The sequence below is a fragment of the Coturnix japonica genome, chromosome 2 (assembly GCF_054131305.1).
Source record: "Coturnix japonica strain WE chromosome 2, WE-NBRP24, whole genome shotgun sequence".
In the NCBI taxonomy this organism is placed as follows: domain Eukaryota; kingdom Metazoa; phylum Chordata; class Aves; order Galliformes; family Phasianidae; genus Coturnix; species Coturnix japonica.
The window spans coordinates 32,660,901-32,678,546 of NC_140664.1; the positions used below are offsets into that span (position 1 = coordinate 32,660,901).

Genomic DNA, 17,646 nt, shown 5'->3' on the forward strand with positions numbered 1-17,646 from the left:
GTGGAATGTACTCATAAAGCTACCTGTGATTGTGAATTGCATAGCAATAATTTTTATAAAGCCATATTTTGCGATGAAGTTTGGGAATAATTTTAGAATGGTGAATGGAGGACTTTTTTATATAACAGTGGCAGCCTATTTCTAACATTATGGGACTGTGAGAGTATATTATGCTGTGATCAGATTTTATGTATTTTGTAACTGGGTATGTGTTTTTTACGTGCTTCATGTTTACAAAAATATGCCAAGCTGGGCAAGGTCAAGAGAACTATTAAGGAAAATGTTTGTCATCTGTTTTAATGTTTGGCTTTCAATAAAACACAGAAGATTATCTTTGTCTTTTTAGTGTCATTATTTTTTCCAAAGTGTAACACATATTAACAGCAAGGATAAATATTTTAAAAGCGAGGATAAATATTTGTCTCAGCTAGCAACAAATATCATTCTCCAAGGCAATTTGTGCGGAACATGATACTGATGAAATTTCTTAGTTCAGTATGGTGAGAGCTAACAATATGATTCTTTTTTTCTTTATTTTCAAAAGCAGCAACCCAGAAGGAGAATCTAGAATAAATTAAGATCATTTGAGAAACTTTAGCAAAATTGATGACAGCTCATTTAACAGAGTGGAGATTGAAGGAAATCTAAGAGAACTGAGAGAAATTGTCCTGGTATATAAATAGATATAGACAACTAAATGTATAGGGGGTTGGAACTAGATGATCTTCAAGGTCCCTTCCAACCCTATCCATTCTGTGATTTTTTTGTATATTGTATGAGGCTCGCTAAATGTGAAGCTGGCCAAGAAACGGGAGATGAGCATGTTTAGAACAATAAGATCATACCTTATTCTTGCAGTGATGGAAAAGAACAGGCAGGACTCACAAAAATGTCAGATACAAGGGCAAATGGGTCACTAAGCGGCCAAGGGAGAATCAGAAGAGTTCCAGTGAGAGTATGAGTCTTATTAATAAGAGAAAGTACACAGGGAAAGTGGGTGGCTAGGTCACATAATCTATTGTGGTTTATCATCCTGTAATGATTTCTTTACTTGCTTTGAGTTGGTAGAATAATAGAAATACGAGTATATGAACTATTGTATCTGGAGCTGGTATTACTCTTTTAAAAATGCAGTGTTTCTGATGTTATATTGACAGGCAGATAAACCTTTTTATTTACTATCACATGTGCAAGAAATCTGTATTTTAGCACATCCCAAATAACACTGTCATTAATGGGTTGTTAGAGTAATAATATCTTCTACAAGCTGTTTTGTAGTATGCAACTGACTCTGTAGTTCTTTTCTTTTTCTTCATTTCTCATATCATAACAAAGTTAATTCTCACTGTGGCTTGTACTGAATGTTAAAATCAGGTGTACTGTCTGCATGTTGTAGTAGCAGTTGGTAACAGTTGTGTACTTGTAGTGAAGAGTGAGACAAGAATTTCCTCTGAGATAGGAAAATAATTTTAAAAAAGCCATTTGAGCTTTCTTTTATATATTTTGTGACATTTATTGGGTATAAGTTGAAAACGATAACATCAGAATTATAAGGCAATACACTTAAGATGTTAAAAGTAAGACAAAGAACAAAAGATACTAAAAAGTCAGAGAAAGAGAAGAAAAGCCTATCTCTGCATGAGCCTTCTTCATGATGTACAAACACCTGATTTTGTTAAAAGTATGCTTTTTTGCCATAGTTTTGTTAATATCTGATCGTGAATTCAGTTGTTTACAAAACATGTGGGCTTAGTCTTTTTTAAATGTTGAAGTATGACAAAAGCTTCCAAGTGCTTCAGTTATCTGAATATGAGACCTAGGTTTCCTATTTATATGAATGTTTTTCACTTTGTAATCAAATATGTACGAAGCCAATATTCCCAAGGGTTTTTAATTAATAAAATACCTCTTGCAAAATAGTTTATATTGTGTGTGTAATATTTAAATGTACCAAATATCTGAAGGGGGAATGTTCATGAAATATCCTGTGACGGAAGAAATCATGCAATAACTGAAGCATCTGCAAAGAAATGCCTTCTGTGTAACCACAGTTCAGTCAGTACACTGCTTACTTTAAAATAATTATTTCTTTAAAATAAATTATTCTGGTTGGCCCAATCTTATTTTGGGTCTGAGCTATAGTTATATTTTAACTCTTTCTTATTGTGAACTGTTAAAATAAATTTACTTCAATGGAATTATATTTTTAATATTCTAGGAAAAGGGGAAACTGAGATTGAGCAAGACAAAATGGAAAAAGGTGAGTCTAAATCATTCTGCTCTTCTGGATTCTTCTGACTTGAAATCTCTGCTTTCTGAGATAACTGATTTAAATTATATGATAGCAATTCTTATTTCTAAATATATTTTATGTCAGGAGTGTCTGACCTTTTGGCTTGCCTGGGCCCCGTCAAGTGAAGAGGAATTGCATTGGGCCGCATATGTGTCAGCTGTTCTGAGTGTAATGTGACCTATTTATAAGTACAACGGATGCAATGAGCTGGCACTCAGCTTGGCCTTCCCAATGTCCTGGTTTCAGCTTAGACAACGTTGGTAGCACAATGTCAGTTTGGTTATTGCTGAACAGTGGGTGCAGTCAGTGGAGCTGCTGTGTTAACAGCACAGGACAGTCAGTGCTATTCCAGACCATGCAGTTCAGACATGTCTGAATAAGAGGTGAGAGGCTGTCAGAACCTACAAGACCCATTCAGTCTGTTGTACTGCTTGTCTGAGGGAAATAGGAACAACCTGTGGATGACAGCACAGATGGGATGTACTGTCACATAACCTGAATTATTATAGTTTTATCTGCATTAGTGGCTGATGAATTACAGGTCTAAGCCAGTGCAGCTGTGATGTAGGGGAGTTGTATCCATCTTTGCATGCAAAACAAATTCAATGGGGAATAACCTGTAGATGCTTCATAAAGGGAAGGTAGCACTGAAATCAATCTTTTTCGGCTCTGTGTTACACGATAAGTGTTTTTCTTTGACTTGGTAAGAATATACAGAGGCAGATTTGGTGGAAAAGTGAGTAATGCTGAGAGCACTGCAAGTCTTTTTCCCACATCGCTTTGCATAATCTCTGTCCTGCAGCTCAAGGTTTGCATCTCTCCCTAGTTATACCAGCTGAGCACAGACAAAAACCTTAAGGGCTGTGCTTGCATCCTTCTCACTCAAGTAAGGCTCTCAGAATAGTGCTTGCCTCAGGTAGTTTTGCCTCAGGTAGTTCCTTCTAAATGAAGGTAAAGGGACTGCAGGTGCCTTGTGTTCTAAATACATACTTCTGGCAAACTATTTTAATGTTTTATTGGCGTACTAAGTATGCCAAATGCAAGCACTGTGTTAAAATAGAAGCTTACAGTTAGAAGGTTTATTTGGGAAACAATGCTGTGATATCAGCATTTCCAATCACAAAATAATAGATTTGAAAAAGTACATCTTTCCCCAGTTGATAGTAGGAAAAAACATTGGAGTAGCTTTATTGACCTATTAGACGTGTAGACCTAGAAGGTATATAATAGTTGTCTAGTAGGGGTGAAAAAGTGTTCACGAGTAAAAATATTATCTCATTAAAGAAAATGAAAACATGCAGAATTGCTGTTATCCAACATTATTAGTCAGAATTGTTAAGACACCAGTATTACTTGAAAGTACAACAAAGCAAAGCCACTTTCCTCTTGAACTCTGTTATGGTTGTTTTTGTTTCTTTATAAACACTTCACAAAATAAATGCTTCTTTTGAACTGTGCTATTGCAAATAGCAGGATTACTCTAAGTGGGAAAGAAAGCCAGCTTTGTTTTCTGTCTGAATTGACTAAACTATGCATCCTACAGGGAAAGCAGATGAGCAACCAAATCTTAATGAAAAATGAAATTTGTTTACAGCTAAACTGGTTATGTTGTTTTTCACAATTGTAATGTTTAATTGTTTAATGGAAAGTGTCAAGCTATAGGTATCAGCCAAAAAAAAAAAAAAAAAAGTTTTTTAAAATAATCATATTGGTTTATTATATATTTCCCTGATGAGAAGAAATAGTAAATTTATAAGAGATGCGTTTATAAATATTGTGCTGTGGCTGCCTGGTATATGTAGAAAACTTGGATCTATGGAGTCAGGAACTTAAAAAATCTTATTTGACTTACTTTGGAAGATTGTTCAAGTGATTCTGACAGAGCTCAGAGATTTATATGCAAGTTTGCATTTGTATCTTAATGTTTGTACATACAAGCCCCAAAAGGCCTTCTGTGATAAAAGCTAGTTACAAATTTATCATTATATCTTACAAAACGTTACAAATTTATCATTAATGGTTCATTTATGTATGTAACATACATATATACACACATATGCTTATCTTAAACATTTTTCTGTCCTTCGCTAGTAAAATGATTAAATTTCTGTAAATTTAAATTTCATCAAATTTATCAAAAGGCTCCTTCAAACTACTACTAAATTTCACCTTCCTGATGTTGTGAAAGAGATGAACTTTCACAGTAAGTTTCCACTCTATAAATCTAAGAAAACATCAGGCCGGGCTTTCAGAAGGTTTGATGATGTTGAATGTTTGTTACTGGAGAATTTGTTCTATAACATGCTGTATTTATTTCATTTTTTATCATTTTAATCGATACAGAAGACATGGAAAAAAAGGTTATATTGCAAACCCTTCTAAGGTTTTTTGTCAGGATGTCAAGGTATAGAAGAATTAAGACTTTATCATTCCCTACTTGTTCTACTTGTTAGTTACTATCTTCCTTACATTGATTCTGATTAATCACAGACTTGGATTAAGATCTATATTTAGAGACTGTGTTAATCATGTCTTTCAGCTCCTCCACCCTCATATAAAGGCTCTGTGTTTACGTAAACAGTCAAGATAAACAATCTTAAAGAGTACATTGCAGGGGAGCTGATTATTTTAGGTATTTACATATCTCTGACAAGGAAGAAATATCCATTATCTAGAATGAGAAATCAGTACTTATTTGTTGCTTATTTTAAAGAATGAAAAAAATATTTTTTCTAGGCTTTCTGCCAGCAGAACATCAGTAGATTTTTTAATCTACTGATTTTTTTTTTTTGCCTTTTAATTTCTGTGTTAGTCAAAACTCCTCCCGAAACTTATATATGGAAATAAACAGATAAATACATTGGTAGTGTACTACTATTACAAGTTATCTCTGTTCAATTAAATTGAGGATTGTTTGTCTTCTTCATGAAAATGCTGTCAGATTCTATATTAAGGAATTGAAAGGCTTAGATGTTTCAGATGTGCCTGAAAAAATAATTCTTTAAAATATTTCAAATATACACATCCTGAATTGTACTATATCAAAACTGTACTATACCAGTTTCCATATGGTGTAGGTTTAGCTAACAAAACCTAAATTTAAGTAAGGAGTTTCAGTTTTCTGCGTTGGCATGTAATGAATATTTGTTGATACTGATCAAGACTGGATATCCAAACTGAGATTTGGATAAAAACTAAGTGTTAAAGCAATGAATCTGTTTCTTTCATGCACTGAACATCAGTATACGTAATGACAAAATAATTTTCTATTTCCAAAATTGATAAAAGATCAAAGTGCAAATAAATGCCATTTGGTTGGAACACTGAGCTATGTTACGTAAGGGGCAGAGGTACACTTAAGCCAGGCATAAGAAAAAGTCATACCACAAGTGGCCCTGCAAGTGTCACCTGATATTCATTTTGGTTTACTCTAGGATCTAACTTTTGAACAGGATATGTAGGATTCCACTGATGCCAGTAGAGTTCTAACCAGTGTGACTTGTGGAGTATAGGGTGCTATTCACTTTGCTAAATGTCAACTTTTGCTGCTGGGTAAGATGAAGTATACCTTGAGCTCCATTAACAGCCTTTGCCAGAGCTCACACATTTAACTGACCTCCAGCATTGGCAGCTCAAGCTAGATGCAAGCCCCATTATTAAGGGGCTTACTTTATATTTATTTACTTACTTAGACGTTCAATTATAGCTTGCATCAAATATGAGCTGTTGGTTGGCAGAATGTTCAATGTTTCACTTCTATAAATGTGCACTTTCTGAAGTTCAAAGTGCTGAATAGCACTGTGCTAAATTAAATGTATAGAACACAATATGTGTATAGGACATTAGTGTGTGGTCTTGCATAGAAAGTCACTAAATACTGTTTCTGATCTAGTCAAATGGTTGCTTGATCCTCATCTTTGAATGAAGCCAAATGACTTCGTGGTAAAGGTAGCAGTGAATGGTGGCAATACATGCTGAAAATAAAATTCAGGTTATTTAATTGTTTCTTATGATAGACATCATGTTAACCGGCTTTAGTTTCAGACTGAAAACCTGTAGAATTCTTGTTACTGCAAGTAAAATTGTTTCGGAATAACTGCATTTGAAGATTTATCATAGTAATTCCACAGCTTTATTAGTCCCTAAAATACCTCAGTTTTTCATTGTCTGATTGCTTTCCCAGATAAGTTGATTACAGATGTTTTGCCTGTCTACTAGCACAGTTAGAAAGATCTTTTAATTATTGTAGTGCTGCTGGCTCTAAGCTGTCTAGATGCACTTACTGGATTTTATACCCTTGAAATTTTCAGTTGTAGAGACACATAAAATAAGCAGATCATTTACGCTATCTGTAACCCACCTAATGAGCTTCAGAGACACCAGAATAATGACAAGAGATTGTCATCTCTTCAGATTATCCTTTTGGTCCCCAGTGAGGGACAGTACTACTGCAGAAGCTAATTTGGCTAATGACAAGGGCCAATCATGAGGAAGGAAGACAACTGCATATGCAGATTTTTAATTTTAGGTAGAAATAGTGGGCCATCTGTATACATCTTTCAGCCCATCACTGAACCTTTGAACCTTGGACTAGGAAGGTAGGAGTGACAAGGAGGAGAGAGCAGAGGAGTTAGTAAGAAACAAGGTCACAAAATTTATTGGAAAACTTCAGTAGAGCCTAATCACCAGGATGTATTTAATATTTTCTTTTAAGTACCTATCCACTCATTACCAAGAGAGATATTGCTGATATTATATCACAGCTGGAATAGATGTTTAGAAAAGAAGACCTTTGCAAATGACTTTCCTGATCTGATTTTAGACAAATTAAGATGGTGAATTGGTAGAAGCAGCCTTTACTACTTGTTCTCTGTTAAAATACCACATGCATGGCATATCTTCAGGCTAAAAAATGGTGTGTGAAACATGAAAGATAACTGATAGTATTCAGCCTTTTTGTCCCATTCTGGCTAATAATAAGGTACTGACTGTTTTGAGATGTCAGTTTTGATCTGTAAATTCACCTGTGTTCACTCCTTGTGGATACCAAGGTTTTTCTTACCCTGACTATTTAGTGATTCAGGTGAATGTGTGAAATGGAGATCTTTTTTTCCTTTCTGTGGAGACTAAAAGAGGATTTGTTTAATCCATTATGAAAGTATTATTGTCAATAATTTTTGATGTAGTATTTCCACCAGTTTGTTCTGTAACTTAGAGCTAGTTGTAATCAATTCTTTGCCACGTAGTAGTCGTCATCGCTTTTTTCCTGTTACTCCTTTCCAATTATATTGGTTTGAATGCATTTACCACACTAGAGTAATTGAATTACCTGGCATTTTACACCAATTTCAAGCCCTATGTTCTGCTCAGTTATATAGGATCATGCAGTGCTTTGATGTTTTCAAGACTTTTGTCTAGAAAATCTTGAAAAGTTTTGGATTAAGTGTTCACAAGCATTAAGAAATTATACTTCTATTGTAATTATGCGAATAAAATCTACATCAGAGTTGCAAAAAGATTTGCTTGACATGCTGCTTTTTTGGACAGTTACTGAAGTGAAAAAGATGGATCTGCTTTAGACAGGGATTTACAGAATTTGAACAAAGTGAATAGCATATTCCATTCTAGATCTTCAGACCTCAGCAGGATTTCCTCTGATACAGTTTCTTCTCTGCAATGAAAGAAACCTTCTGTGAGGTCAGGTACTGAAATGAATCATAGAATGTCTTGGTCTGGAAGGGACCTTGAAGATCACTTCATTCCAACCTCTCTGCTGCAGGCAAGGTTACCAGCCACTAGACCAAGTTGCCCAGGGCCCCATCCAACCTGGCCTTGAACACCTCCTGGGACGGAGGATCCACAACCACTCTGAGCAACCTGAGCCAGCACCTCACCAACCCTCTGAAAAATTTCCCCGGACATTTAATCTGAGTCTAGTTTCCTTTAGTTCAAATTGATTCCCCTTTGTCCTATGACCACCAACCTGTGTAAAAAGTTGATGCATCTCCTATTTATAGTCCTAATTTAAGTACTGGAAGGCCACAGTGGGGTCTCCCTGGAGCCTTCTCCAGGCTGAACAAGCCCAGCTCCCTCAGCCTGTCTTCATAGGAGAGGTGGTTCAGCCCTTTGATCATCTTCATGGTCTTCCTCTGGATCTGCTCCAACAGCTTCCTGTCTTTCATGTGTTGGGAGCCCCAGGCCTGGATGTAATACACCAGAAAGGGCCGCATGAGGGCAGAGTAGAGGGGGACACTCCCTCTTCCAAGATACAGTTGGTTTTCTGGGTCTGCAAGTGCACGTTACTGCCTCACATTAAATTGTTCAGCTACCAGGACCCCTAAGTCCTTTTTGGCAAGGCTACTCTCAAGGAGTTCTGGATGGTCAGTAGTAGGGATCCTTTATAGAAAAGGATTGTCACTTTTTTTGGTGATGAAAGTGCCTTTCAATATAAAACAGTAGGCATGTTTTGGTTTTAGTCTTTGTATATGGGAACCATTATATAGAACATAATATTTCATTGTTCATTTGATAACATTACAGACTGTTAATTAATCACTTTGAAAATATTTTCCATCTGCTGTAGTTTTCTCTTTGCATTGCTTTTTTCTTCCCTCTGTCTTAATAGAGGAGGGAGATAATGGGGTTGCTTGTCAGTGCTGCCCATTACTTATTCTCCAGTGGAAAGAGGTGGCTCATGATGAGTCTTATTCCTCAATTGCTGTTGTTAAAGTAGAAACTATTATTTTCTGGGGGAGTCTTCAGTAGTTGTATGACAGCAATCTTAGGTAGCAAGTGTATGCTTACATTCCAGGTCATTACTGGAAACATTCAGTATTCTTGCAAGACCATAGTCTGATAAATACGTAAGAATTATCACCATTTCAGTGCTTAGCCATGTTTGGATCAGGCTAGCAGTTGTATGATTGTGCATTTCTTCATATATATGATGAAATCTGTAAATTATTGAAGAAATGATGCGTGTTGTTTTCCTCTGAAATCATATAACTTTATTTATTTGTAATACTGAGTTTAATATATTGGATCACATCTGCTAAAGGATTATTGCACTAGAAGGAGGCAATGTATAATTTATAAAAATACCCCTGCAGGGAGATAGCAGGCTATCTGCTTAATAGAGAGGAATGCTTGATGGTTATACTGAAAGCTCCCAGGTGAATGCTTTAACATAGGAGTGGAATGAGTAGATGAAAATAATTGCTCATTATATAATGTTTACTGTATTGCGTTAGTGCCTAGCAGCTGAATAATATTTACGTTAGCAGCTCATTTCCAGCTTTTCATATTGGTCTCCTGCTGGTCTCAAGTTGATATTAAATTGTAGTGAAGATGGGAAAATAAAGCTTCTTGGTAATGGGGGTTGACTAAAAGATTCTTCCCATGTGTGACCAAAACTGGACATGAGAGGAAAGATGTCATTTCTTTGGCAAAAGATTTCTGTGAGTTTGCATTTGCTCCTTCTTCTGAGTTGTTTGACTTCACCTCCTTGTAAACTCAGAGCTATTGCAGAAAACACAGTTCTATAGTCAGTAAGTTTCTCCTTGCGTGGGAGAGCTTCTTTCCATTGCCTCACAGAAACCTCTCTGCTTTCATGTTTAAGCTTGACAAGGACCAAGTGGCTGGACATCTTTCTGTCAACACTGAAAGTTAGAGAGGTGACCAACAGCTGTTCTTACTTATTGAATACAAGATTTCTATACAACTGACCACTTTTAGATAAAGGCGTTTTTTGTTTTTGTTTTTTTTTCATACTGCAGAAACTGAGAATTGACTGTTTTTTGTTTGTTGTTTTACATAGTTTCTCGTATGCACAGCCTCATATTTAGAGAATGGGAACTGAATGCTTGGTGGTGATGTCCAGCTGGACGTCTCCTAGATTATGTAGTCAGTAGAAATGAAATCTCAGTTTTCTTCCTAACAGCAAATCACATTTTCTGTTAGCATCTGTGAGCTCAACCAACCTAAAAAGTCCTTATGGAGTCTTGCTTTTATTGGCTTTTAAGACCAGTAGTCTTTAAATATGTTATTCTGTGTCTGGCTAGAAATGATTGATTTCAAGTTGTAAGGCACAATGAAACTTTAAAGTGTTTAGTGGAGCAAACTCTGTACTTTAGAGTGAACTATAAAATGCTTTATTCTGAAAAAGAAAGAATAAACTCTTGCCTTTCATTTCTCTTTTTACTTTCCTGGCTGCTAATCCCTTGGACTGCATGTCTTCTATTATAGTAGGGATCAATTGAGGTATAATTATACTAATGTATCTCTTCTTTATTATTTTTACTTTATAGAACATGAAACATTTTTATATTTAAAGCTTTGTACAATTTTACTTGTAAGCAAGTGAAATTTAGTAGGACAGCTTCAACCTTGCTTGAATTTATCTTCCTCTGCCTCCTAATTGCAATAGCATCTAGTTCATTGTGCATACCAGTGCCGCAGAATGGTTTATAAAGGTACTGTAAGAAAAACTATTTTAATGTGGTGTTGTTATTTACGTGCTAATATATCTGAGTTCAGGGTTGAATTTGACAGTAAGTCTTGCACAGAAAGAACTGAAGCTGGTCATCAACTTTTTCCTCACATAGAAGCAGTTCAGACTCAGGGATCTCTTTAGTGCTGTGTTAGTATTGGCTTAGCATTAACAAAGGCGTTAACATTTCTCTGAGGTATTTTTTTTCTCTGCAGATGAAATGATTTGTCTCCTTAAAGCTGATCAGGGTCTTGTAGAGAAAGTGTCACTAACTTAATCACGAGCACAGCTATCAGCAGCATGGGGCTGTTCTTGCCATCCCTGCACAGTGCACCTGAAGGAAGCAGAATCAAATATAACTTGTCAGAATACTTTGTGGTGTGCATCCAAAATATTTGCTTTGGGATTGCAGCAGTGTTGTGATGTTAATCTGAATCGTGTTTGGCTTAAGCTTTACAACAGGCTTTTAGCTTGTAGTACCAGTTATGACATTTGCTGTTAAAGGGAGATGGACCACATGATTTTTTTTTTATTCACTGTTCCAAGTAATGCTGTGATTTCTGCCAACTCCCCTAATTGCTTTAGATACATTCATAGATACGTATAGTCACAACTTTATTAGAACATGCGAGTCATTTTAAAATATATTTTTCAAAATGCCATATAGATGTGAAGAAATCATATAGTTCGTCCTGTTCTTCCTTTGGAAAAATACTCAACTGCATAAGATGAAAAATGCTCTTATCAAAAACTTGAGCAGAGAGTTATTCAGTCTGAATGACTGACAGTTATTTTTCATACAGGAATTTGTGATTTTAAAAGAGAAGAAATCAGTTCCTTTTCAGTGTACTTTAAAGCTGCCTTTTTTGATACGCACTTTAGTGTCCAGCGTTAGGTTCTAGTTAAAGCTATTCAGAACAATTACTCCGAAGTATGAAAGAAATAACAAGCTGTGTGTTTTTAATTTCTTTCCAGTCAAAAAGAAGAAGAAGCCAAAGCTTTTAAACAAGTTTGATAAAACCATTAAAGCTGAATTAGACGCTGCAGAAAAATTACGTAAGAAAGTAAGTTGAATGTTTCACTCAGAGTCTAAATGGTGGGTGTGAATAACAGCAAACTTCAGAAGAAAAAAGAAATAAGAATGGGGAATTAGCTTTAGATTTTTCGTAACTTCCTTTTAAACTTAAAATAGTTGGTGACCGCTGGTACCTCAAGTCTAATTTCTGTCAGATAGTTTATATTTTTTAAATGATGGACATGACCAGTCATATGTTTGCTCACTTTTAACCATGAAAACATGTGACTTAACTGTTGAATTCATATTATCAAAAAGTGTTTAAATTAAGCACATGGAAGTGGGTTACATCTGTCCTATCACTGAGGTCAGCTGTTACCAGAGAACTTAGATAAGAAGCACGTTAATAGGACTCACTTGGTATGGGTTCATTTGCTTCATGAGCATTAGGTGAAAAACTTAGTCAGAGGTGCAGTTTCTGGTGGAATTTGTTTTTATCCATAGAATCTTTATATTTTAATATAGACAGGTTGTTGTCTTCTGAACGTTTTCTTCCAGGCAGCAAAAACAATGTTATTAGCTTTAACCATGGGAAGTGAATGTTACCACTTTGTAAGTAATGCCAGTGGTTTCTCTTAAACAAGAAAGTAATCCCAACAAAAATAAGAGTGAAAAATGTTGATTCACTGTATGAATTTTGTATTTTATTTTTTTTTTGTTTCAACTTGGGGAAACTAATTTGCTGTTGGGCCGTGCATGCATGCATATTTGTTAGATGCAAATGCTGATAAAGTTCTTTGCCTCCCAGGGAAAAGTTGAAGAAGCTCTAAGAGCCTTTGAAACACTGGTGAATCAATATCCAGAAAGTCCACGAGCAAGATATGGAAAAGCACAGGTACATAGATAAATGAATTAAAAGTCATAACTGTTTTATAAGTGAAGCATGAATGTTTTCTGCTGATAGGACTCTAGATCCCATTCAGATTTCATTTATAATTTTGTAGATTTTTCCTAAGGAAAAACATTACACGATCTATCAAACTGTACTCATCCAAGTATTCTATCTTTCCCCGGTTACTTCATAAGCTTTTGTTTGACTGTAGTCTAGTGGGAAGTATTGTCAATAACACAAAAATAAGATGGGAAGTTTCTGTAGATGGTAAAGAATATATAAAGAACAGCAACAACAACAAATCTAGACAAGGAGGGTTAATTAACTTTATCTTGTGGAGGGAGTTGTGTTTTTGATGTTCTCCGCCTTCCCCACATACAGAAAAAATAAAATAAATGCTGTTTTTGAGCCATGTTGAATCCTTGCCACATAGACATAACACAAGAAGTAATGGACTAAAAAGAGTCAGGCTTTTAAGGCTTATCTGTTTAATGAATCTGTTCATTACATCTAAGAAAATATAATTCCTGTCCTTATAAGCTCACTGCTTTTAGGGAGGAGGACCTAGAAACCAGTTTTTTAAGAGTTCTACCTAGTGACACAACTGCATTCATTCTTTTGCACCAATCTGTAGTCACCATCGACCACTTCAAATAAAGATGAGAATGACCTTCAGATCAAGATCTGAAGCCATAATAATCAGGCATTTTTGGGGTATCATTTTCAGTATCATTTGTAGACAAATTCAAGTCTTTTGACTGAGCTCTTGCATTGATGTGACCAATGACAAATTAATTGAATCAAGTATTTGTAAGATGCAGCTGTTTGGAAAGAGCAAGAAAATCATGAGCTTCACTGACGGATGGATTATTCTGAGGATTTACCTTGTAACAACTTCACAGTGGATATGTATGCCAACAAAATACATTTGAATTTGCAATTTCTCATCGCGAACTAAAAGTAATATCATAGAGAAGGATGAATGTTAAGCCCAGGAGTTCACTACAGAAGCACTTTGCCTTGTCTGTGAACCGTGAACCAAAATTATGTGCTAATTATGTAGATTCTAGATGTAATAAAGCACAAATATTCACTTTTCTCCATCTTTTATTAGCTTTAAATGTCAACAGTTTTTCCTTCAAATTATTGTTTTTAGAAATATGAGTAATCCTTGCTTTAATTCCTGGAACTACACTTACACCAGATGAAAAATATTCTAAAGAAATAGTTTAAATCTTTGAAGCTGAAGAGTAGACAGATCTTAAACCTACTTATCATGACTTATAGCATATGTATTGGTGAGTTTAATCAGATGTTACATTGAAAACATTAGATTTTTTTTCCCTTATTTATTTTTCAGTATTCTTTACCCTGTAATTACCTCAAAATGGGAAAAACAAATGTACAACTGAACACAGAAAAATAAATAATCTCAGAATTTATTTTTGAGGGTTTTTTTTTTAAAGCAACTGAACAAGTACCCGACTGAGGAACTCTTGCTTATGGTATTCTCCAAACTCAATATCAAAAGAGCCTGAGGAAAAAAGTAATGGACAGAAGTGAAAAGATTCCTGATATTAACTGCATACTACAGCTAACAGAGTTGAAGATGTTTAAATTAATGTGTGATCAATACAACAGCAGATTGAGCAATAAAAGCTTCTGTTTCATCAGTGCTTGCAATGCATCTACACCTTGCTCTGCTAAATGACTTCAGCCAATAAAAATAGAGGCATTTAAGAAGAATGATTTAATCACATAGACGTGTGTGCTTTTGAATAAATAATACAAAATAATTCATTAAAAATTCATGACTTGAGTTACAGCTGTGGAAACAAATTATAAAAATAACATTCCACAGGTGACATCAGTAGTGGTTCTCTCTGGCTTTACTGAAGCTGTACTTTCACAGTAGAAATCTTGTATTATCCTTTGGCCTGTTCCCGAAGTAATTTAAGTAAGAGTTATGTGATAGCTATTAAATCAAGATGTGCAAGAGTAAAGTAAATTTTTAATTATTTTTCCTAAGAAAGATGGTAAGTAAATTGGTCAGAATATATGAAAGAAATATTTGTTGTTGTGTTTTGATCTGTGTGTTTCTGTTAACATGAGACTTAATGTGAAATTGATCGGGCAACAGCTTACATTTCTTCCACGCTGTTAAAACAAACTTTTTACTTTGTTATCAAAAGCAGGAATTGTGGCTTCTGCAAATATTAACCCAAAAAAAGTGTGTCAGTGTATACAGTGGTCATGACGTTATATGTTTTAGGTATGACCATTCTTATGCTTTCAAAGTTTGCATGAAAGAAGAATTAACAGTACTTCTACCTTATCACAAAACTCAACCAAATAAGTTTTTCACTGTCAAAATTATATGAATTAAATATAATTTAAAAATTATTCCCATAATCTAACAGTTGCGTAGGATGGCTGTAAAGAAAACAAAATTGTTTTAAAAAACAGAGTATTGTTATGTGTTCTAATAATAGTTTTGTAATTCTCTCTAGTCTGAAGATGACTTAGCTGAGAAAATGAGAAGCAACGAGATGCTGCAAAAAGCCATCAATACCTATGAGGAGGTGGTTAGTCTGCCAAATGTCCCTTCAGATCTGATAAAACTGAGCTTGAAACGAGAAGCTGACAGGCAGCAGTTCCTTGGTAAGGTTTGAAGATGGTGTAAAAATTCTGGATGTTGTGTGATCACCAAGGATTTAACAGCAAAAATCCAATTAAATTTTCATTGGAATAGATGAAAAGTCTTTAAAAGTTTAAGAATGTTGCTACTGAGCCAGTGTCTGTTGCTTTTATGACAGTAGTGCCTCGAAGACAGCAGTGCACAAGATGCTAAGCAAGCCTAAGATAGGAGATGGTTGAGAGGAAAAAAATAAATAAATAAAAATTACTGAGTAAAAGAAAAATAAAATTGTTTTCTACTGAGGCTGATGGAGACCGCAGGGAAATAAATGGCGTACCTAAATAAACTTACAGTGATCGTAAAGAAGGACAGAGTTGAGCCGGAGGATAATGTTTTAACTCATAAAGTTCTCTTCCTTTTAATAGTTTGGAAAGTCTTGTTTTTCAATGAAGGTGCATTGATTGTGTATTGCATAACCTAAAGCAGATATAATAAGAGTATAAAAGTGTATTTATGCAGCTTTAGAAAATAAAAAGTATATGGAAACTGTTAACATGCTTTCAGGAAATTGTAATTATATTTGCCATTACTAAATTTCACATTTTGTTATGCTCACATTACTTGAGTTTGCTTGTTGTTAATTCTCAGACTGAATTATGAGTGGCAATGACTCTTTAGACCAATAATTATGAAACATCATGAATCTCCATACCCTATGCCCTTCATCCAATTTACAAAAAAAAAAAAAATGCAAATAGAGAAATAAGTAGCTAATAGATTGAAAAACAAAACCACATTTGCCATTTAACAGCAACAACTCAATAAAAGTAGAGCTGAATTATATTTGTTACCTCCGGAGATGACTTACAGCAACCTTTTGAGGCATCAAATCATCTCAGATGGGTGGCTTATTATACAGGTTGCTTAAGCATCCCTTTCTTGCTTTTAGTCAGTTTGACTTTGCCTACTTGAATTGCGTATTTTTCTCACATATTTAGCTTACAGTGCTGTTTTCTCTTAAGAAAAAATAGGAAGCCTTAGTCCTGGTGATCACAATATCACCAACAAAATTCTAAACTACAGATCTTTCAGTGATTCTGTGTGTGCAAAGGGATGTTCAATGCCACCTCTTGAAATTCCACTTTCTAATACTTCACAGTTTTCAGTGCTTCAGTTTTGGATGTCCAGAGGTGCATCAAAAAGCTTCCTGTTAAGAATAGTACTAGAATGTTCGGTCAAAATGAGACAGATTTGTTTTGTGTTTATTAGGGAGTGAAAATCTGAAGCTGGAGCACTAAAAGTCTTAAAACAATGAATGAAAACTGTTAATCCATCTGAAAGTTTAGATCTGAGCTCTGTGACGTACAAGAATTTTTGATCAGAGCATGAAGCACAACAGGCCTCAGTGGAAGAAGAGATCTGTTCCCCTGGATTTTTAGCGTCAGCTTGTTTTGATCTTTCTATTCCTCAATAAGACCTCATTTAGGAAGTCGATGAATCATATATCTAATTTTATACATGTGAAGCATGATTACTTTCAGTGGAACTGCGTAGCATTTCTAAATGTGTTAAGTTACTTCAGTTAATTAAGGCAAAGTTTATTTCCATATGTTTACTGGGTTTTATTAAGTGCTTTGATATCTGTATGAGAGAGCAAAAGGAGCTTAGTGTTAGAGCTACACTGTGAACTGTTCTCCACTAGAGGCTCCCATAACACTGCATGATATACATTCTGAGTGATTTCCTAAAGTACTCCTTGTACAATTATGCTTGCTGTGGCAACCAAGCGCCTGAATATACTCCTATCTGCATAAGCCTTCTGCCTCATGATCTTTAGTGCAAATGGAACATCTGGATCTGATTTCTGTTTTCTTAGATGTTGTGCATCTTACTACTATTACTTGTATCCACTGTTGTAATGAAGTCTTGTTCAATCAAATTAGGTCGCATGAGAAGTTCCCTGATCACTCTACAGAAATTAGTTCACCTGTTTCCCAGTGATACGTCATTCAAGAATGACCTTGGCGTCGGTTACCTCTTGATAGGAGATAATAGCAACGCCAAGCAAGTGTATGAAGAGGTGAGCGTCCATTATAGCTGAGGAAAAGATGATTTACATTCATATGTTCATTTTAAAGATTGCCAACTTCTAACTTCTTTAGTGGTGAAACATTTTGCATGCCTGGTTTTGAAGGGTTAATGTTGATGAGATTTATTTATTTTAGCATCCATTTCCTAACTGTTTTCTAGATTGCATTCAGACTTCCTGATGCCATCATACTAAATGGTTTTTCCACACAGAGAAATGTACTTAATAATC

The 17,646-nt window shown here is 35.2% G+C and overlaps 1 protein-coding gene across 9 annotated transcripts in view; it reads left to right on the forward strand.

Moving 5' to 3' along the window:
• ASPH (aspartate beta-hydroxylase) overlaps positions 1-17,646 on the forward strand; it is a 95,666-nt gene that overhangs the window by 50,959 nt on the left and 27,061 nt on the right. For all 9 annotated transcript variants that reach the window (XM_085539516.1, XM_085539517.1, XM_085539518.1 and 6 more), the window contains 5 exons: positions 2,219-2,260; positions 11,757-11,845; positions 12,605-12,691; positions 15,199-15,349; positions 17,270-17,406. In XM_085539516.1, coding sequence (XP_085395642.1) covers positions 2,219-2,260; positions 11,757-11,845; positions 12,605-12,691; positions 15,199-15,349; positions 17,270-17,406 — 506 coding nt within the window. The remainder of the gene's footprint in view (positions 1-2,218; positions 2,261-11,756; positions 11,846-12,604; positions 12,692-15,198; positions 15,350-17,269; positions 17,407-17,646) is intronic.